Genomic DNA, 21,109 nt, shown 5'->3' on the forward strand with positions numbered 1-21,109 from the left:
ACATGGTAAAGTCCAGTTTTCCGGCATGCGGTTTTCTCAACTAGCAACGGCGTCAAGTTCCTCACTGGGCTAAAAGGACGACTACCGGAAACTACGTCTTGCCACCACAAGAAAATACATGGTAACTATCTAACGCGTTAACAAGTGCGCATAATACAACGTTAGAATGTTTTCAATGATTTTCCAACTGCCACTCATATTAACCAACCAAGATGTTTTACGCTATTGTGAAAATATGCAGCAAGTTACACATTTTGTGTTGAAAACACAACCGGAAGTTGCTTTGTAATGAATGTCTTGACGTTTTTTTGCGGTACGAACTACTGAAAGGTTTATTCTCGCTGTGTTTTCTACAGAAGACACATTCGCCCTCTTAGTGTCATTGAATAATATTAGCAAAGCACTCATAGTTTAACATTTCATTGTCGCTTTCAGCGGGGTATTGAACTACTTGTAGTGCTTTTGTGTCGCCTTCTATTCCGGTTGGAATTTTTTTTTTTTATAAAGGGCGTGTTTGGCTGATCTGCACCGGGAGTTTCAGCTCCTGTACTTGGGACACTTGTGAGGAATGACAGCAACCGGAAAATCCCTGCAATCCGCGTGAATGGAAACAATGGATTATAAGGAGCTTGGACATCGTTTTGAGGAGAAACTAACACTGACAGACAAATGTGAGTATGCTGCATTAATATAGGTCACGCTGGAGACGTGGGAAAAATGAGGTGAAAATGATTCGTTCAACATTCTCTTGCATATATATATTAAATACATGTCTATTTATGTCGTGTCAGGGTGGTGGCAAAAGCTTGGAAAGCCCATTTTGGTTTATTCCCTTGCTACCAGTAGAGTAGAGTCAGTGGCAATGCTGCACCGAGCACTGGTCTTCATTAGTAATGCAGACACAGCACATCTCTGCAAAAACATTTCTATACCCAAATGCAGTGTCTGCAAAGATGCTAACATACAAAACCCCCTTTCTCTACCCCCAGCCTCTTGATGCCGATGGCTAGATTGAGACAAACATCCACCCTTCATCTTTCCATGACCTGTCTATCTTCATGGAAGGTGTCCCTGTCATCCCTGCCCCCTCCCTCCTTTCTATATAGACATGTAGCATCTTCATCCCTGCAAACGTGGGTGTTTATGCTTGGTCCTCAGAGGAACATTAGGGAGAGGCATTGCAAGGGGGTGTCCTTAAAGCATCTACATTTTTAAGCCTTTTGCTTGATTATTTATGAGTGTGGTTGAAAACAGAATACACTCATTGATGCATTTTCTATCACGTGAAGCGCGGTGCTGGAGCCTATCCTACTTCAGTTGAATATGGCCTTTTTTTAGTCCCAAAATATGCACATTTAAGCACGTTTTTATGTATTTTTCTGCCCAAATTAAGCATTTTCTAGCATAAAAATGACAAACTGAAGTAAAGCAAGGCATTCAGGAGACGCATTCAGCGACGTCATTACATGTGGTATTCTACGGCGGTCACTGTACTGAACAGAGCAGGAAGTAGAAAAACAATGAGGAACTCTCCCAATGCGAACTGTCTAGAGGGACGTTAAAAAGCATAATTAGAAGGTTGGAAACAGGGTTTCTCTGCTCTTTACGAAAATATTCAATTTAGAAATAAGGAATTCTACTTTGCGGAAACGTACTTACCGCGTTTGGGTCTGGAACCAATTGGCCGCGATAAACGAGGGATTACTGCACTTGGTACTCACTCTGCTTACGACTGATGCATTTCCATTGGCAAAAACAGCTGCTAAGTTGCTATTTCCAGTACTAGTACCTTAGCCGGGTTTCCAAGTGTTTGAAGCTAGCACCGTACAACCCACTGCTGGTTTCCAATTGATGGAGCAGAGTCATCCTCAATAAACATACAGAAATGACAAAAAATGAACATATCCAGTTACTCCACAGTCTCCTTTTTGCTGCAGTGGCCCGTTTTATTGCTGCCCTCAGTCTCCTTTTGAACTGTGAGGGAACATTTTGTTGGGAGACCGTGTAAACTACACAGTAAAGCCTTAGTTGTTAGTAAACAACAGTGCTAACCACGCAGCCGTTGTTATACTGATGCCATCGAACACGAAGACTGTCGGTTGCGGGCCCTTCTACCGAGCGCGCCAGCATGTGACGTTATCAGGAATGTGACGCACCGAAAAAGGCAGGGGCGCTGGGTAAACAGAAGCATTCTTTGTCTGTGGTGTCTCCTCTCTGCCAGTCTCAGGCTTGTAAAAATAGAAAAAGGAAGACAAAAGAAGAGGATCCCGGGCCAGGGTTTGTTTGCTTTTTACACACTGGTGTGCATGTGGAGCTCTGAAAGGCAATCATAATCCCAAAATGCTCACAGAGGAGACCATCCCAATCCCTGATACCAGGCCCTCCACAGTTTTATCTCACCTCCCGTGACCTCATCTGTCCCGGGCAAGCAGTCCACATCTGACCCACAGTAGTAAAATGGCTGAGATGGAGTTCTTCTTTCTTTTAGTTGAACACGGAGTCTGGTTAGCTGTAGGTCAGCCTTAGGACTTGTCTTGAGGATTGGTCAAGTACTGTTACAGACCAAAGTATGGAACTGGTGTGGATCCTGTTTCATTGCACGATAATAATATAATTCTGACTTCATACCATTAATTCGCTCGCATTAAAAAATAGCCCAGATAAGGTGGGGTAGCGTGAGCAAATCGAGCGCTCCTATTCTGTGCTGCGCTGCAAACGGCCTGTCATAACCTTCCCTGAGCTCACTTGGAAACAAACACGGCGTCGAACATGTGGGACGTCTCGGCGTTTCAGAGGAAGACATTTCGCCAAATGCCCTGCAAACGTTCTCCCTGCAAATGAGAGGGAAAAAAAACATCAAACACATCAAATCAGCCACCCGAAACGCCAGCATCACTCCGATGCCCAGAGCAAAAAAGTTTGCCGGAGACAACCTGAGGGCAAAAGTGATCCCTGACCAGCCCTACCAGCTTTTTTCGGCTAATAAGCCCTTGGAACCACAGTTTGCACTTCTGAGCTGCCACTATTTTTTCAAAAACGTTTGCTAATAATAGTGATGTCACGATATTTAGTAAGGCCAAATCTACAGGTACAGTTCGTCTGAGTCGTGCGTACCTCCAGGTGTACAGTTAAATCTCAATGAAAAAAAATAACAGATATAAAAAATGGGATATTGGTATCGGTCTTGAGAAGCAGGAAGTTATCAGCATTGGTCTCTCCAGGCCCGGACTTGTTCATTCCCCTGGTTTTTGTGTGTGCAGGTAAGAATATTTGGACTTGGGGATATTCCAGTTCTCTTTCCTGATATTTGTCCTTTCCGGTCGTGTTGCCTTGCAGTCAGGATCTCAGTTTTCAGTCAAATGCTCCACTGTGAAAGTAATCATAAGACTTCCACTCACTCCCTTTTGTCCGGCTTGCTTCCGAGCTAGGATGACGTAATGTTCTTGGCTCACGGTCAAAATCACTGCCGGTCTGAGAACACCAGCTGACATTAGCCCCCTTGGAAGATTAAGTTCAGACGGTATGAGGTGTCGCTTTCCTCAAGAGTACAAAGTATCAGGAAATAGTGACGTTTCCAGGTAGAAGCGACTGTTCTGTGCCTTCAATCACAAATCAGATGAGAGTTTTGTGCTGGATTTGAGGCTCCACGCTAACAGTTGACATACATTTTTCAATTTCTTTCTGGAGTGGTGTTAATTGTTTAGCCTGACATAAATCCCTCAGTTTTGGTCAAAAATGTTGCCGTGAAGGCAGCGAAACCGTATAGGCCAGTCATTGATTAATGCTGTTTAGCGCCATCCGGCTGTGTGACGTGTCCTTTTTGTCTAAACGCCCGCATAGTTCAAGTTACAGTACAGCTTGCCTGTTGATGCTAGCAAATTGTTAGCAAAAGCGATTGACTCCTCGCTGTGGAAGTAGATTAAACTTAGCTTTTTGCCTCTCTCTTTAGCGTTTTCATTGCTGTTTGTGTTCTGTTTTAAAGTGACGCAGAACTACCGTCAAAAACAGAAAAATGCGAAGTAGAATTGTTCAAACAAAGGCAGCCTTTTTTAACGATTCCTCAAGCTTAAAGGCTTTTACTACCCAAATGTTTTGGGCAGGGGTGTCCATACTTTTTCCACCGAGGCACGCAGAAACAGTAAGGGACCAAAATGATCAATTTTGTACGTTAAAGACAGTGGTGGGCAGTCGGGGCCAGCAAGGCCTTTTCTGTTGGCCTAAACACCATCAACTTAAATGAATAAAGTGTTTGTTCCGTGAAATTGTGTTCATTTTATTCCCAACAGTCTATTATGTTCATTTAGTAGCATGTCTCTTGGCTGCACTGCTTCCGACGCGTGTATGTGTATGTCAGATTTCAGCTTCTATGTGTTGCCATGTCAATCGAATACGCCCAGGGCCTTCAGCATCAGTAGTGCTGGCCCATGTCCCAACGCTATTAGCAACGGGGCTGTTTGTTTAAGCAATCCGATTTCAGATTGACCTCGCCGTTCGCAGGCGTACAGTAACATCAGCATGTTTCCGTCCTCTGATTGGTTAATGTCTGAAAGCCACACTCCCAAGTTGCGCAGTACGCTTGAACGCCTCATCACATGAACACAGCCGCTTTTAATTGAGTTTTGTGGTTACGTACGCACCCTCATAAATGAATTAATGACTTTATTTTGGTCCCCGAACACTGGCAGGTTTCAGTGTCCATTCAATAAGTGTGCCACGGCACGCAGCGGCGGGTGAGACGCCGCGAGGGAAGGCGTCTCACTCACCGCGGCTGGATACTGATACTGTACAGGAAATGAAAATAGACATCATTTATGCTGAGGGCCTATCAGCAGGATGGCCCCTGGGCCCCATTTTGCACACCACTTAGGGCACAGGTGTCAAACTCAAGGCCCGGGGGCCGGATTTGGCCCGCCATATCATTTTATGTGGCCCGGGAAAGCCTCGAAACAATGCATGTCAAAAGGACGCTTCTTTTAATATTATTTAAAAAAAATTTGTATATATATTATTATTTTGTTATTAATAGTAATTTTGTCTTTACTTTTTTATGCGTTATTTTTCTTTGTTTGACTTAAAAATATTTTTACAATAATATAAAAAATGTAATATTTAAAATATATTTTTACAATAATTAAATTAACATTTACCGTTATGTTTACTATGAATAAAACAATGATATATTAAAGTAAAAACCAAATTAATATTACTAACAAAAAACCAAAAGACAATCTTTCTTGCTAAACGTATTTGTTGTAAATATTGAGAGAAAACCCAATTTTTTTTGTTGTCAAGTCCAATTGAAAAAGACTTTATTAGTTATTAATTCATGTAATAATGAATTATTAACAAATTTCTAAAATCGATTGATAAAAAGTGGCCCTCTGAGGATAACCATAACTGCGATGTGGCCCACGGTGACAACGAGTTTGACGCCCCTGCGTTAGGGGAACAGAATGAGCCCACTAAGCTCCAAATGTTTTGTAGGTGGAGTTTGTCTTGATTGGGAAAGAGTCGTTATTATTATTACACATGATAATACAAAGCGTTTAGCATGTATCTGTGCACAGAATATCGGTGATAGAGTTCGATGGAATTCACAGCTCTGTCTGGGTAGGAGGGAAAAGTGTTCTGGGGAGTGGAATGGGTCGGCTCGGATGACTCTGAGAAGCTGGAAGCTGTTGTGTTTGTAGGACGCAGACGAAGAAAAGGAGGAGTGCACGCTCCACGTCAGCGAAGCCCAGCGCAGATGCTATAAATCACAGCCACGACGCCTGTGCGGGAAAATGAGAGGAAGGCCTTTCTGCTGCAGAGTATATGGGGGGGGAGAATGACAGCGCTTCCTGTGGGCTTATGCACAGATTACTCATGTTGCCCTCCTCAAAAATGTATGAATCGGCATTGATGTTATTAATCCTGTTTGGAGGATTATTGCCTGTGTGAGGCGGAGTTTAGTCCCAAATAGACCTGTCACATCACACTGGCGAGATTAGCCATTGCAGCAACAAATGCATACGTTTTAGTGTGGCGCTCAGTGGCGACGAAAACTAAATGACTATTTTTCTGAGGAGGTGCAAGCCTTGATTTGGCTTACGAAAACAACAAGCTTGGTGTCGCGACAGACACGTGTACTCTTGTGAAATTGGATATTAGACAAATGAAATCCTGATGGGGAATGGAAGACGGGCTTTCTGACTCGTTTTGGCGTAAAACAGACTTTTGTTTGATTTTTTTGAGGGTGACCTTGGTCAAGTATTAATAGCTTTAGCCATGTAGAGGCTCCGTTGTATTCTTGGAAAGCCTGTTTTTATGCTTTCCGCATCCGTGAGGTCCATTTTCACACCCACTCCCCCTCGAGCGGCCCTTTTCATGCGGAAAATTCCCCCTCCGCGCCCAAATTTTTCTAATTACGGAGACATGCGGAAAAAAATGGCAGGAGCAGGAGATCCTCGCAGGTGAAGTACAGAAATACCCGCAGTTATATGACGCAGCCCACCCTGACGCACAGTAGTTAAAAAATGGAAACAAGCTGTGTTTTTAAGTCAAGTTGTTTGGGTTTTTGTTTTCTTTTGCCTTTTCTAAGCACATTCTCCTGCTGGGGTACAAGTCCATGTGGACCACCTTCTCTTCCTTTTCAGTCGCAGCAGCAAATAAATACAAATAAACACAATTCCTCTTCTTCAAGACGTAGACGCGCAAGTGTCGCCATGTTGGAAGTCAAGTAAACAATGGCAAACGTCTTCCGCTCTGGTTTGGTAGCGTGGCAGACGCGTGTTTTCGACACACCGCCCCCTGCAGTTTGGGAGCAGACGCCTCACGGAGTGTAAAGCCACACGCGGATTTCCGAGCGGCTCTTTTACGCGCGGCTCTTTTGAGCGGAAAGTATAACCCAGCCTTAAGTCTGTCTGTGTGGCTGTGCAGCAAATACACTGCATGCTTGTGTTGATGTGCTGCTCTGACCTCAGGGGAATCACTAACAGATGCAGCACCACTCTCCTGCTTTGGCCTTGACAGACACACACAGAGAGAGAGTGTGTGTGTGTGTGTGTGTGTGTGTGTGTGTGTGTGTGTGTGCAACCTTGATTGTCCGTTTGACAATCACTCACACGCCACCCAGCAGGCATCATTTCAGGCACCAGGACCTGCAGGTTCTAATATTAGAACGTAGTGGGTGGAGACCACAAAATCACATATGCACACACTTGCTTCCAAATGTGTTGCTTCTGCACCTCCCTGGTGGTTGTTTTGAGCCGTTAGAACCAGTCCGAGTGCGGCTTGTCATGCCGCAGCAGTACAATTGATTACATTTGTGCTCACCAGTGATGCTGCACTCCACTGTGTATTGACCAGAGCTGTCTTCAAATAAGGATTTCCATACTCTGGTTCGTTCGATTTTTGTCCGCTGTTGTTGTTGTTGTTTTTTTTTTTAAAAGAGCCGAGCTACTGGCGAATAATGAGATCTCATTTGCGACTTTGTCCACCTCTAAGAAAACACTCAGATAAAAATAAGCGTGGTAGGTGTGCAGCAACAGTACCGTCATTTATTTCAGTAACACCGAAAGCGAGACGAACTAAACGGAAACACGGTCGCTGTTGGCACACATCGGAAAAGTGCACATGGAATAGGAAGAACGCGGCTTGAATAACAACAAATTGTCCAAACTGCCACTTAGTAGCCTCATTTCTTGCATTAAAGGCGTAACAACCTTACCTGTTTGAAATGATACGCTGTTCACTTCCTGGAGTCATCTCTCACCTTTTCAAAATACTTCCACACTTTGGATGTTTTTTTTAGTAGCCTTCATGAGCCAAGAAGTCCGCTCACCTCAGCGCCACTGGATCGTGCCACCGAAAGCGGGTGATTTTTATAAATGCGTGTTAAGTGTAGGTCTTCTGTTTAAAAACACACGTCATTTTTCGTGCTTCACTAACACCAACTAGGCTGTTTCTGTATCAAAATAGTCTATTTAGAAGTCAGAATGGTCCAAAGACATTTTTAATGTGATTCGATGATGAGAATCAGACTGCTTGAATCAAATCGTTGACTATTCTCAGACACCACGAGTATTTACCAACAATTTGTTGTCAGGTTCTACCTGTAGGTATGGAACCTTTTATCATCCAGATTGGATATGCTTTAAAGGGGCCCTATCCTGCTCATTTTATTGGCTTTTAAAATGATATTGGATGCCACCGGGGCACTAATAAAACACTCCATGCACAGGGTCAGTCTCCTCTTGGCCGACGTGCTCGGATTCCCCAACAGTTGCGTTGGCACGGCTCAGAGCTGCAATGAGACACGCCCCCCTCAACCGCTTACGTGCTCATGGTTATGAGCAAACACTAAGGAAGAATCGGCTGTTGAATATAAGTGGATGAATAACGGTGAATCCGGCGTCGAACTGTGCTTTCTTCTCAAAACCGCCGTCTATGATGTGGCGAGAGCAGAGGAGCGGTAACCGTGAGGTAGGTCTTTAGCGCCCCCGTAAACAAACGACCTCCCACTCCTGCCTTACTGCGGTTTAGATTAGAGCTGCAGCAATTAACTGCTCAACAACTCATTTATTCAATCGTTTAAATATAAGTATATAAGTATAAATATCCTCTGATTTTAGCCTCCCAAATGTGAATACTTTTTTATTTCCTTAGTCATCACTGAAAGCAGACGTATTATATTTTTGTTTCAGGCAAAACAGGATGGTCACACGGGAAACAGTGATCGAATTTTTGCCTCTTTTCCGATACGCTGCGGACCAAACCGCTAACTGTGTTTGGTTCGTGTCACTCGAAACAACAAGCTTCAGATTCATCGACTAAGAAAATAATCGGTAGTCGCAGCCCTGGTTTAGATGCACAATTCTTACGTAAAAAAAAAAAAAAAAAAACACTTTCTGGCTGCCATTTTCGGGATGGAGTTGTCGCCGATTGTAAGTGGTCGCCATACACGGGCTTCCTAAAGTTGCGACGTGAGAAATTCAAAAGAGTTTGCGGATAGCCTGGAGTTCTCCCAGTTTAGCAGTGACCACATGATATGGCACTCCCACATCATGTAGAACAAGAGTACAATATTTTAAACGTATGCAAAAGGGCTCCTTTAAGCAGGTCATGTTTTCTGCAATGATTTAAGTGTTGGACCCTTTTTACTGTTACTGTTATGGCCGTGTGCTGCAGTCAAGGTTGTGTGGATGTTCTGCTGTGACCAGGCCGCCCGCATTGATTGAAAGACGACCTTCACCGGGATTAGTCCATCACCTCACCTCAGTCAGGCCAACATGAGTCAGCCACACAGAGCTATGCCCTACTTTATGAGTCCAAAACAAGAATGTCGGGAGGGAGCGGGTCAGCTGTGGTTGAGACTCTTGTGTTGTCTGGACTTGACTTTCTATCACCAAGACGTAAATACTCACCGGAGCTTGTTAAGTTTGCGTCCGGGTTGCTGCAGTCGGACTGGTATGGGTTCTGGTCATACAAAGGAAAATACCGACTTAAACATTTCTGCCATTTTTAGCTGACAGAGGAACACATCCTGAAGATTTGCCTTTGTTTACGTCACATTCTTGCTCACCATAGCTACATTGTGTATATGAGCGCACGATGAGGTCATGGCTGAGGAAATGAAACTCCCTGACTTCAGGCCAGATCCAGAGCTATTTTGTCCGCCTCAAAACGTTCTTCTCAGCTGCTGTAAGCTTCTTGGTGCGCCACCTCTGGCCTCGTTTTTAGTATCAACCCGGAGCTGGTGAAAAGCGAACCTGGAAAATGTGAATAACGAATGATTCATGTATGATTCACGCTACATCCTGCGCTATGGCTTTGTGACTGGGTAACCTACTTCTTTGTTTAAAAGCATCTGGAGATCCCTCCTCTCACAGGAGTCACTTCCTGCCTTCTTCTTCCTCTCACAGAGGCCGCTTTGACTCTCACAAGTGCTGTCGTGTGGAAGCCTTGTGATCACCATGATTTCCTACAGACGTTTCACCTCCTCTGAACCGTCGCATTTGTTTGTTTGCTCTTTCAGATTGTGCTCTCTGAGATGTGTGCCCCTACCAGTTTAAGTGAATGTAAAATATGTCATATTGCCGATGTGTAAGTAAAGAAGTACACACACACGCCATGTTCAAAGGACTCACTGTTCTTTTCTTATTATGATTATCATCGTTATTATTAGGCTCCTCAGTGGAAACTGTTTTTTCTGCCATTCGTCATGGGAGGTCCCGGATGGACAGTTGATGCAGTTTCATGCCTTTGAGTCAAAGACAGTGGTTGCATGGGATTTGTGAGTTGGTGTAAAAGGTTCAAATAAGTTCATATTTGGTAAATAAGTTAAAAATGTATGGTTAAAAAGTAGGGGTGTCACGAGACACTCGGCTCACCAGACGAGACAGTGCGCCATATTTGGTCGACGAGACGAGGTGAGATTTTTTTTTTTTTTTACATTATTTTTAAGAATAGTACAATGAAAAAAGATATGACTGCCCAAAAAGCCTTTTTAATTTAAATGAGTCACAAAACAACTCAGGTTCGTTTTGAAATGTTTATATGTCCATATATTATTGACGATAAACGATATTATTTTCAACATTATTTTGAGACCAAGTTGATCACCCATGTTACGATAATAGGTCCGAAAATAAATAAATATATATTAGAACGTGATTAAATAGATTCAAACGTGACAAGATTTATCATAAAAAAAAAAAAAAGACTCGTGGGCAGTAGGCCTGGGACGATAATGAATGTTGCACAATAAATGAAAATGAACTGGATAATTTTGCCGGCCTTAATATATTGCCATGTGTATGCGTGTCTGTTTTCCTCGTCTCGCCTGCAAAGAGGCAGGAAGACGGTTCACTCTGTGCATTGGTTTCAGCACCTCGCTGTGTTTTTCCATAGAACAATGGCATGAATGGAGTGAGCCCTTTTGCTAGTGATACAGTCTCTTTGTCTGGGTGGGTGGAAGTGGGGCTGCTAGAATAAACACAGAGTGCAGAAGAGTATAACGCAGTAGAAATTAAATTAGTAGATTACAATATATATAATAGAATACAATATATTATATATAATACATATAAAGTATATAATATATTGTCATATATTTTTTCTATCTTTTCACTGTACTTTTCTTCAAAGTAATGCTATAATCTCATTCTCGTAGACCGAATCTCCTGCATCATCTCGTCTCTGCCTGTATTTGTTGTCTCCGCTTGATTTGTGCATGTGTTTCGGCATTTTCCTCTCTCAACCACGCAATCCGTCTTCTTCGTAGACAATCTGTCGCTGCCGGTTGGAGGAAAAGAGAGCTGTTGCCCCCTACTGGGACAGAAATACATTGCCTACAAGTCAGAAATTCACACACAAGATGAATAAGACTTTCATCTGTAGCTCCCGCCGAAAAAAAGACGTCAATAGACGTCTTTGGCGGTGAAAGAGTTGATCATGAAAAATTTAATTCAACATGTCATCTTTCACTGTTGTAAAGTTGTGGAATTGCCGTTTGTGACTTGTATTTACTCACAGGCAATTCGTACTGTCTGTCAAACGTTGGCAGCATTTCTCGAAATGCTGGCTTCTTAACTGTATTAAAGAGCTGTATTTCTTTAGCGATGTGAGCACTGTTCTGTGTGTATTTATTTTGTCAGCCTAATGTCTCAGTGAGTGTTGACTGTCAGGACGAAGGCTCTGCATCTCGAAGTGTAGTTTTCTTCTTAGATGGGAAAACTGGGTCGGGGGGGTATGTTTTCTGTCGGCAAGTTTGCTGCGTTGCCTTTTTGTTGCCACTACTTTCGAAAATACATATTTGATATAATAATTTATTATTTCAATATCAGCTGTTCACTTTATTAATTCGCTTTTTGTGTCTACATGATTGGGTCTAATTGTGAGTGTTCTGAAGCAGCAGGTTTGCACAAAAACAGCTGCTGACGCCCGTGTGATTGGCCTGTTTCACTCCTATTGCTGTTACAGAGAAGCAGCATTTCGTCTTTTGTGACAGTGATTAGTAGCTGTTCCCATTTTTCTTGCCTGTCGTTGTACCCTGGCGTATATTGCAAACACAGCTGTTGGTCTGCTGCAGGGTTCAAAGGTTCGTGCGGCATTTTGCTGGAAAGCTTTAGCCGTCCATGTGGCCTCCAAATTAGTGTTTACAACAATTTGTTTGTTTGTTTTCCATCATGCATGCTTGATGTCGAACTCACTGACCTTCTCCTCGGCTCTGTTGTTGTTTATCATGGACGGCAGCTTTTGAGAATTGCACCAATTGATATAAAACGTGATATTCAGGGAATGTCACACACGCCGCCCCCCCGACACTGGAACTGGACACGTACGTCCCCGACTGTTGTTGCTCACAGCGACTCAGGAATGTTCTTCCGCTTCTTCTCCCCCCAGGGCGTGGACACTTTGTTGCCTGAGCGCGTTTCCGTGTTTGTAATCCACGCAGGAAGTGCAGAGCAGCACTCAAACACATCCTGTGTGTTAGTGTTATTTTTAGGCGGATGTGTGCATGCTGTGCAAACAAGACGTAAACAGCCATCCCTCGTTTATCGCGGTTAATTGGTTGCAGACCCGACCACAATTAGTGAATATCCTCAAAGTAGTTTTCAATATTAATAAATAGATTGTTTTTCATAGTTAGAGCATAGAAAACCTGTTTAACCTGTTTGACAATCATTACCATTATTAGAGCCCTGTAGACATGGAATAACACTCCTGTAGTGACCTTTACACACCTATTCTTCTTTTTTTACACCACATTGCGCAACTGTAATGTACAAGCTACGGGATCACTGCAGGGACACGAGGAGGCCATGGCTCTCAACATTAGCAAGCTGGCTAATTAAATAATTACCCTCCAATTTATTTAGTGTATTCTAAACTTAAGAAAGGGTTTAAAATGGAGTGGAAAGAAGGACCACTTCCACACTGAATGGGAGGAGAACTTATTTTCAATCCATCATGCAGTGCGACGCTAATTGAATGCCATCTCTCAGTAATGGAACATTACTGGCGCCTAGTGATCCGAATACTGCATATAACTTGTCTTTCAATGTTTTTCACTAACAATACGCCATAGTCAACAACAAAATAACAACCTTTTATTAATAAATACATTTTTGAAAAAACGTAAAAGTGCGATGGCGCGATAATCGAACGGGGATGTAGCGAGGGACGACTGCACAGTGTTATGTATGTGTGGAAGTAGAGTTGCGGATGCCAGAGATTCCTGAGGTGGCCTGACCCAGATCTAAGAACATGCTCCCCCCATCACAAACACACTCTCATGCCCACAACTCCCAACTACATGGAGTCTGACCTGTTTCACACAGCTCAAGTGACGTTCACCTTGTTAACCGTTGAGGCACCCTAAAAGAAGTTATACTTTTTACCCCTTCGTCCCAAAATAGTATATAGTAATATACCTGTATATTACTATATATACCTATATAATACCTATAGTACCTATATACTATACCTATATAATATAACTATAGTAATTTTTCTTTCACTTTCAACGCATCAAATTTTTAAAACAATTTCAAGCCATGTTATTTATAATTATTTAAAAAATACATATTTTAAAAAAATATATATTTTAGAAGTGCAGCTGTCCCTCGCCGCATCGCGCTTTCAATTTCACGACTTCAATAAAAAATATATTTTGTATGTATGTATGTATGTAGACACACAAGCACCTGACTTGACTGCCGGAGCAACAGGGTTTTATTGCAGGTTGTAATTATCTGAAAACAGGCACATCCCTGATTCCCTAGTAAAAAAAAAAAAAAAAAAAAAAAAGTCTACCGTTGCAACCGTAACCCACGCCAAGCTAAAACTAAGCTCTGAACGCCTGACGTCACTTCCTGTCCACCAGCCTCACTCAGCTCCCCTAGGGAACACATTCTAGCACAATTTATTTATCTTACTTATGTCTTCAATGGCTTCTTTTCTGTTATTATGTCTATGATTTTGGGTAATACGAGTGTAAAGCTGACCATAGGGGTGTTATTTCATGTCTAGAGGGCTCTAATAATGTTAAAAAATTGACAAAAATTTTATGAAGAAGGTGAAAAACTATGGAATTTGATCTCGCCAGGATTTACGGGTAGTCCGCATCAACAACAAGTCCCATCCATTTGTCATTTATAATCATTTTGCATTGTTTTCTGTTTGTAAAACTATGATTATTCTCTGTAAAAATATGTACTTTTTAAAATTCTTGGGCGGATTCATTGGATTTCTTCATTATTTCCTATGGGGAAAGAATGGCCTCAGTTTTCATATGTTTTGGTTTTCGTCCGAATTCAAGACGAAAACAGAGGCTCTACTGTATTATGAACAATTAATGATTAAGAACATGCAACAAAACAACAAAACATGCTCCAGAAAATCGTAACCGTGTTGTATTCTCTAAGTGGAGGCTCAATTTATTTACTCAATTGGGTCCAAATTAAACTGACCCAGAACCCTTCTTTGGGTTGGGCCTGGTATGGAAAACACTGACTTAACCACAAGTTCACTATAATTTAGCTTTGAGTTCACCGACTGAGGTTGCAACCCCTCATAATTTGAATGATAAACCATCTGTCCCGTAGAGCATTTTGAAAAGAACACTGGGAGAGTGTACAGATTCTTCCTCCGACATGAGCCACTTGGACCGGCTCTGATTCCAGTCGTCTGTGGCTTCATTTTAATGTGACTGCCACTGCTCTTCTTCAGTCTTATTGTATGTTTGTATTTTTAAAAGTTGTCAAATATGTGCAGGAAATGTCCTGCCATGTGGGGTTCCGTCTGCCTGTGGTCAGCTCCCCGGCCCAACTCCCAAGGTGCCTCAGCAGACGCCCGCCCCTTTTATGGCCCACATTCTCAGTATGGTGTCTGTTGCTATTTATAAACCCAGAGTCTGTCACAGTGGCACAGAAACCTGAGATAGCTGTGGGGGTGATGGACGGGTGGGTTGAATCTGTGACTCTGTCAAATGAGGCCTTGATCCCGTCTACTTGTCGGCCTGATGGGTGTGTGTTGCCTGTTTGAGTGAATTTATAATCCAATCATACTTAAAATCAGGAAGCGTGAGAGTTGGTGACGTAGTTGTCTGTCAAAGATGTTATTTGTTCTTTCAAGGGGAGGATTTATAACGTGGCTATCTCTCGCACTGCTTACAGACAACAAAACCACACCCATGCTGTGCTGGTCACAACTGGCTTCATAAAACTCACCTTTTGCAAGCCCCACGCTGTCATGTGACAGATGTTGTCTTGCACCACCGTCAGACTTTGCTCTGTAACTTTATGGATAAACGCTGGGCTTTGTCCCGCCCATCAGCATCTCTGGGGGTGTAGGGGGCAGTGGGCTGGCCCGGATGCTCGGCTTCTGCATGATGATTGGTTGATCTGTCTGAGGCGGAATCCCTTTTTGATTGACAGTGAAATGAGCGAGCTGGACGTACTGTATAAACCACCATCGGAGCTTTTTCCATCTCACGTTCGACAAGCTTTACCAGTGTAGTGTAATTGAGACGGAATTTCTTCCAGCAATCCGCCTTACATTGCCTTTTTAAGCGCTTTCTATGTCTCTTTCTAACTTATAAGTTCGGTTAAGTGTTTTAAACTCACAAAGGCAACCCACACGTGGTGAGCGAATAATCTCCTCAAGTAAGGAGGAGCGCTGCAATCCTCTTTTTGTCAAACCCTAATCCTTTTTTTTTTTTTCAACACAAGGTAGTAACGGGTTTTTTTTCTTAACGTTGTTGCTGCCTCGTCGTAACAAATTGGATCCAACTTGACATGCCGCGGTGCTTCCATTAGTGTTTAACAGGGCTGTACAGTGGGGTGCGTTGGACAGGAGCCCGGTGTTAAGCTGTAATTTATGTGGTTCGGTGACTGCTTGGTCTGGCCCAAGGAGAGCGTCACTCTCCATCTGCCCATTGTTGGCTCACTGGAGAGGAGAGTTAGCGTCCAGCCTCTCACTGTCCATCTCTACACTCTCTCTCTACACTCTACTCCTTTTTCTTGATCCAGTTGGACTATTTTCCCTCGTGTTTTATCCTCCAGCTCTCCTCCCTAAACACATTTCTGTCCGTGTGTCTTTGAATGAGTTGGCTAATGGCTCCATCCCCTCTTTCTTGTTATTTCTTTATTTCCTGTCACGACGATTTTGTCGCTCGCATCCTCCAGAGCGACAACCGTGGCGGAACATGCGATGAGGTCAGTGAGGGTGTCAGCAGGTCAGCCGGGCTTAACAAAAAAGAGGGATTCAGACAGGATGTGTTACGTGGCTTTTTGGAGCCTCTTTGAAAGGGTCAAAGGTAAGGAAATGTGACCTCATGATAGGATCTGAGTTAATCAATTAACGGTCTACTAAAGCACAGCACAGGTGGTTAGAGCTGTGGCCGTAGGCAACCTGCCGAAGTAGTGTTTTTGTTAAATCCACAAGATCACAGGGGCTGCTGTTGGAGCATCTTGAGTGTTTTTCAACATTGGTTCTGTTGGTGATATGTTGTGCATTATTCCTGGTTCGCCTCGACATTTTCTCATGCACACCAAATTATTATCATGATTAAAGTTAAATTGTTATGTGTGCAGTCGTCCCTCGTTGATCGCGTCCAATTAGTTCCAGACCTGACCGCGATAAAGGAATTTCTGCAAAATAGGATTCAATACAGTGTTCCCTTGTTTACTGCGGGGGATAGGTTCCCAAAATACCCATGAAGTAGCCAATTTTGTTTGTTTACAGTCATTATCGTTTTAAGGCTGTAAACCCCCCCCCCCCCCCCCCCCCCCCCCCCCCCCCCATACACTTTATACACTTTTCTCAGTCAGGCATGAACATTTTCTCCCATTTCTCCCATGTTTAAACACTCTCAAAGTTCAAATTTCATTTGAATTTTAATGATCAATCTACTGGGTTGGCCACAAGAAATTATTAAGTGACTCACACATGACCGGCTGTTGTGTTTTTGTGTGCTTGTATCGTTGTTATATTGCTCCTGCCGTCGTCCTCCTCCTCCTCGTCCTACTCCTTAAACCGAAGATTCGTCTTCTTCTATTGGCCGTTAACGAGTAGCTCACACAGGTCGCTAGTTTGCTCGCGACCATTGACCACAACAGGAAACGGCACGAACAAAATTGGTTGACAGCGGTCTACAGCCAATCAGAACCCAATGGGCGGGTTCTCCCTTCGCCAATAAGGACTGCTGTGGCTCTATATTTAGCCGGCTATTGTCTACTGTGGGTTCCTAATATGCTCGTACAGGCACGTAAACACAAACTCAGACAAGTGGAACTGCACACGTCTTCAACATGAGTATACAACACCCTCTACTGGTAGTAAATACAACAACAGACACATACAACAGAGCACCGATAGATCGCTCTAATACACCATAAGGACGCAGAACACACAAAAAATGCAAAATTGCACTTTAAAAAAATCCACAAAAGGTGAACCGCGATGTAGCGAGGGAACACTGTATTGATATATGGAATATTTTCTTAGAGCATAGAAAACCTACATATGACCTTCTAAATACGTTTTTTTAACCATTATTAGAGCCCTGTAGACATGAAATAACACCCCTACAGTCACCTTTACACTTGTATCACCCAATATAATGGACATAATAGTAGAAAATAATAATATAAGATAGACTCACTCCTGCGGTGGCTATTGTGAGGTGACATCACACATACACACTTACAAGGCACCGCCTCTTAAAGGCACACACAACAAGTCACAGGTACTATATTAGACTTCCGAGCACTTCTTCTGAATGCATTATATTTGTATTTTCGTTCATTTTGGCATTTTTATGCTTGAAAGTATTAAATTTATGTCAAGAAGATGTGCAATTTGCTTAAATATGCACTTTTTTTAATAATGACATCAAAATCCATGCAAATTAGCTTCTTCGTTCTATTTTTGACAGTGAATTTGGGTTATTAGTTTTTGCGTGCTGACATTGCTGACAGGAGTGCTTTGCTGCTGTAATTATCTGGGAAGTGGGGGGAGCGTCGTCTTACTGCAGACGGGCTGACGTGTGTGCGAAAGACGTGTGAAAGTGAGGTTAATGATTTCTAATGAGGCTGGAGTGTTTGTGATAATGAAACTCCTGAAGGCAGCGCTTCGGTTTGATCGTGCAAGTGTGTGAGAAAGAAAGGCGGTCATTGGCTGCACATAAGAGTCAATACGCAATCTGATAGCAACATGCTACCATCTTAGAAAATGGGAATTAAAATGTGAGCTAATTTGCATTTCCTCTCCACAGCTCTACCCTTGCAAGCTTGTGGGCCGACCATCCACAATGGAGACGCAAAGTTACTGAGCAGTGTGTTCCTGACGCCCGAAGATTCGGCCATCACAGACCTCTCCCCCAAGACTGAGTCCTGCGCCAAAACAGAAACCCCCACTGAGACAGATGCCTCCTGCAAGACGGAGCCCAGCCAGTCTGTGCCTGGCACCAGCAGCAAGAAAGGTGCGCTATAGATCTGTTAACCCTGTTAAATCTCTTCCTGTCACTCAGTTTTAAAGTTCAACTGCACGTTTTTTTGGAATTTTTTGGAATCGTGGTGTGAAACATGAACACATACTGTATGTCTCTCGCTTTTCTGTGCATTCTAGAGATATAAAAACATAAAAATAGATGAATGGGACGCAACCATTCTGCCTATACAGCCTCCCAAAACTGCCAACAGCGCACCATTTACATAATGTGGCCTGCATATTAACCAAGCAACAAATACAGCAATGTTGTTACTGTAGGCACACACCACACCAGCTAGCTACTAGCCGCCTAGCGACTAGCTTCACCACACACTCGCTCACAGCGCCTCAGGCCGCTACCGAAAGTTAACGCCACATATTGCAGCCAAAGGCTAACGCTAGGTGTAGCGTTCGTTTTTATGTTGCTATGCGAAATCAACGCGATATCCACGTGGTTTTTATTGGACTTTTATGACAGGGGCCATTTAGGGACCTAAGGATAAAAAGTATAACTTGATTGTAAGGGTTCATCCATTCATCCATCGAGCATCTACTCCAGATGCCTCCTGGATGTCTCCCTGGTGAGGTGTCCTGGGCATGCCCAGTCGGGCGGAGGCCTCAGGGCAGACCTAGGACACGCTGAAGGTATCATGTCTCAGAGCCAGAGACTGGGAAGTTTGGACTTCTCTACTGAGTTCGCTGCCCCTGTGATGCAGACCTGGATAAGTGGAAGACGATGGATGGATGGATGGATGGATGGATGGGTGGATGGATGGGTGGCTGCATGGGTGCTAACCAATAACAGACAGTCAAGCTCCTGTTTTTGATCATGTTGGATAAGACTCATTGAAATGTGATCATATTGGATATATCTTCCAATCTGAATGCAGTGTAAGTGGTCAAATTGGATGTGTGTTGTTAATATATGCACAAAAGTGTAACTGCGCATGTATATCCAGTCATACATTATCATAGAGGGTATTACAGTATGTTCAAGGTGAAACTGAATCACTCAACCTGACGCCCACAAGGTCAGATTATTTGTCCTTGATGCAAATGAAATGCAAAATGAGTTGCGTGGGTATGTTTTTTGTTTACGATGAGGCATAAAATGATGAGTAAGCGTTTTCTTCTGCTCTGCACTGTAAACCAACATGAGAAGGTAAATCTCTGAAAACCGAAGACAGGGGTGAGTCATTCATTAAGTATTTTCTTCTCGTTATCTCTGACCTTAAGAGCTATACAGCGCATATTTAAAATGCAGTACACGTGTAACTATTACATCATTTTGTTCCTAACTGGCGGTCCCATTCACTACCCCTTCACAGATGGCTTTGGACAAAAGCCAAATCCTCATTTGGGATGGAGAGACGTGGTGTGTGTAGTGTAGTGTAGTGTAGTGTAGAGGGAGCGACTGGTGCATTAAATGACATGTCTGGGGGACGGAGACTATTATTTTTTATACTGTGGGTTTGCACATCGGCCGGACTGCAGCATGCATCCACGTAGCAGAGCCAAGGTGGAAAGGGAGGGATTAAAGAGGAGGTTGCCATGGTGATGGAGATGAAGTGCTGCAGGTCTATATACTATATGATTGGATGACACACATGGCATACTGGATTTACAGTACATGGGGGGTGGGGAAATTATTCTGATGCCCTAGTGATTTTTAAAAATTTGCTCCACCAACAAAGACATGAATGGTCCATAATTATATTAATTATGGTAGGTTTATTTTAACAGAGATACAAAAAAGAGAGGTAGCAAACCAAAAAAATCACCATTTCATTCCTTGGATTAAAAATTATTATCATAAACACAGAAGAAATGGATACATAAATGAGTTGGTATCGTCAGTTGTCTCCTAAAAAGAGAAAAGAAGCTGGCAACACCAATGTATGTGAGTCTATTTTATGTCTTATATTACTTATTTTCTCTTATTATATCTTCTATTTTGGGTAATACAAGTGTAAAAGTGACTATAGGGATGTTATTTCATGTCTAGAGGGCTCTGATAATGTTAAAAACTGTATTTAGAAGGTTTTAAGCAGGTTTTCTATGCTCTAACTATGAAATTATTCCATTTATAAATAAGGGTACCTACTTTGCGGAAATTCACTTATCATGGTCGGGTCTAGAACCAATTAACCAAGATGAACAAGGGACGACTGTATAGATATTTAATTATAATGTACCTCTTGCTTGGTGATTGCAACTAAAACCAGCACATCACAGCAATACTGACTTATACTTTTTTTTTTTTGTCTCCCACAGATTCAATGAGCTCGGAGCAGCGACAGAAGCTCGCCAAGCAGAGGAGAGAAGAAAGAGCCAGATATATTGGTGAGAAACATAAATTAGTGTTTTCCTGACGCTTATGAAACTGAAATTTATGAAACCGGTGCAAAGTGCGGTCCGCGAGTTGATGCACATCTTCTATTGCACCCTACTTTATTCTAACCTCTTCGTGTATATCGTCTCTTTTCTGTCGACCTGCTGATGGTTATTGACATGTCTCGTTGTTGTTGTCTCCCTGCATGGCTTTCAGAACAGCAAACTCAGCTGCAAGGTAAGGTGCTTCACTAAAACAGTGAATCATAGCATTTCAATTGATAACATTTTCAATGATAACTCC

General features: G+C 42.8%; 1 protein-coding gene across 8 annotated transcripts in view; it reads left to right on the forward strand.

Annotated features, from left to right (window-relative positions):
• The first annotated feature begins 299 nt into the window (after positions 1–299).
• Positions 300–21,109, forward strand: part of LOC129172965 (MAP7 domain-containing protein 1-like) — a 40,689-nt gene continuing 19,879 nt past the window's right edge. For 5 of the 8 annotated variants that reach the window (XM_054763304.1, XM_054763305.1, XM_054763303.1 and 2 more), the window contains exons 1-4: positions 300–671; positions 18,260–18,466; positions 20,749–20,817; positions 21,023–21,043. In XM_054763304.1, the coding sequence (XP_054619279.1) occupies positions 605–671; positions 18,260–18,466; positions 20,749–20,817; positions 21,023–21,043 (364 nt within the window). In that variant the 5' untranslated portion in view covers positions 300–604. The remainder of the gene's footprint in view (positions 672–18,259; positions 18,467–20,748; positions 20,818–21,022; positions 21,044–21,109) is intronic. The other 3 variants (XM_054763310.1, XM_054763306.1, XM_054763309.1) reach the window with 3 other exon arrangements.

Source organism: Dunckerocampus dactyliophorus, chromosome 20 (assembly GCF_027744805.1).
Source record: "Dunckerocampus dactyliophorus isolate RoL2022-P2 chromosome 20, RoL_Ddac_1.1, whole genome shotgun sequence".
In the NCBI taxonomy this organism is placed as follows: domain Eukaryota; kingdom Metazoa; phylum Chordata; class Actinopteri; order Syngnathiformes; family Syngnathidae; genus Dunckerocampus; species Dunckerocampus dactyliophorus.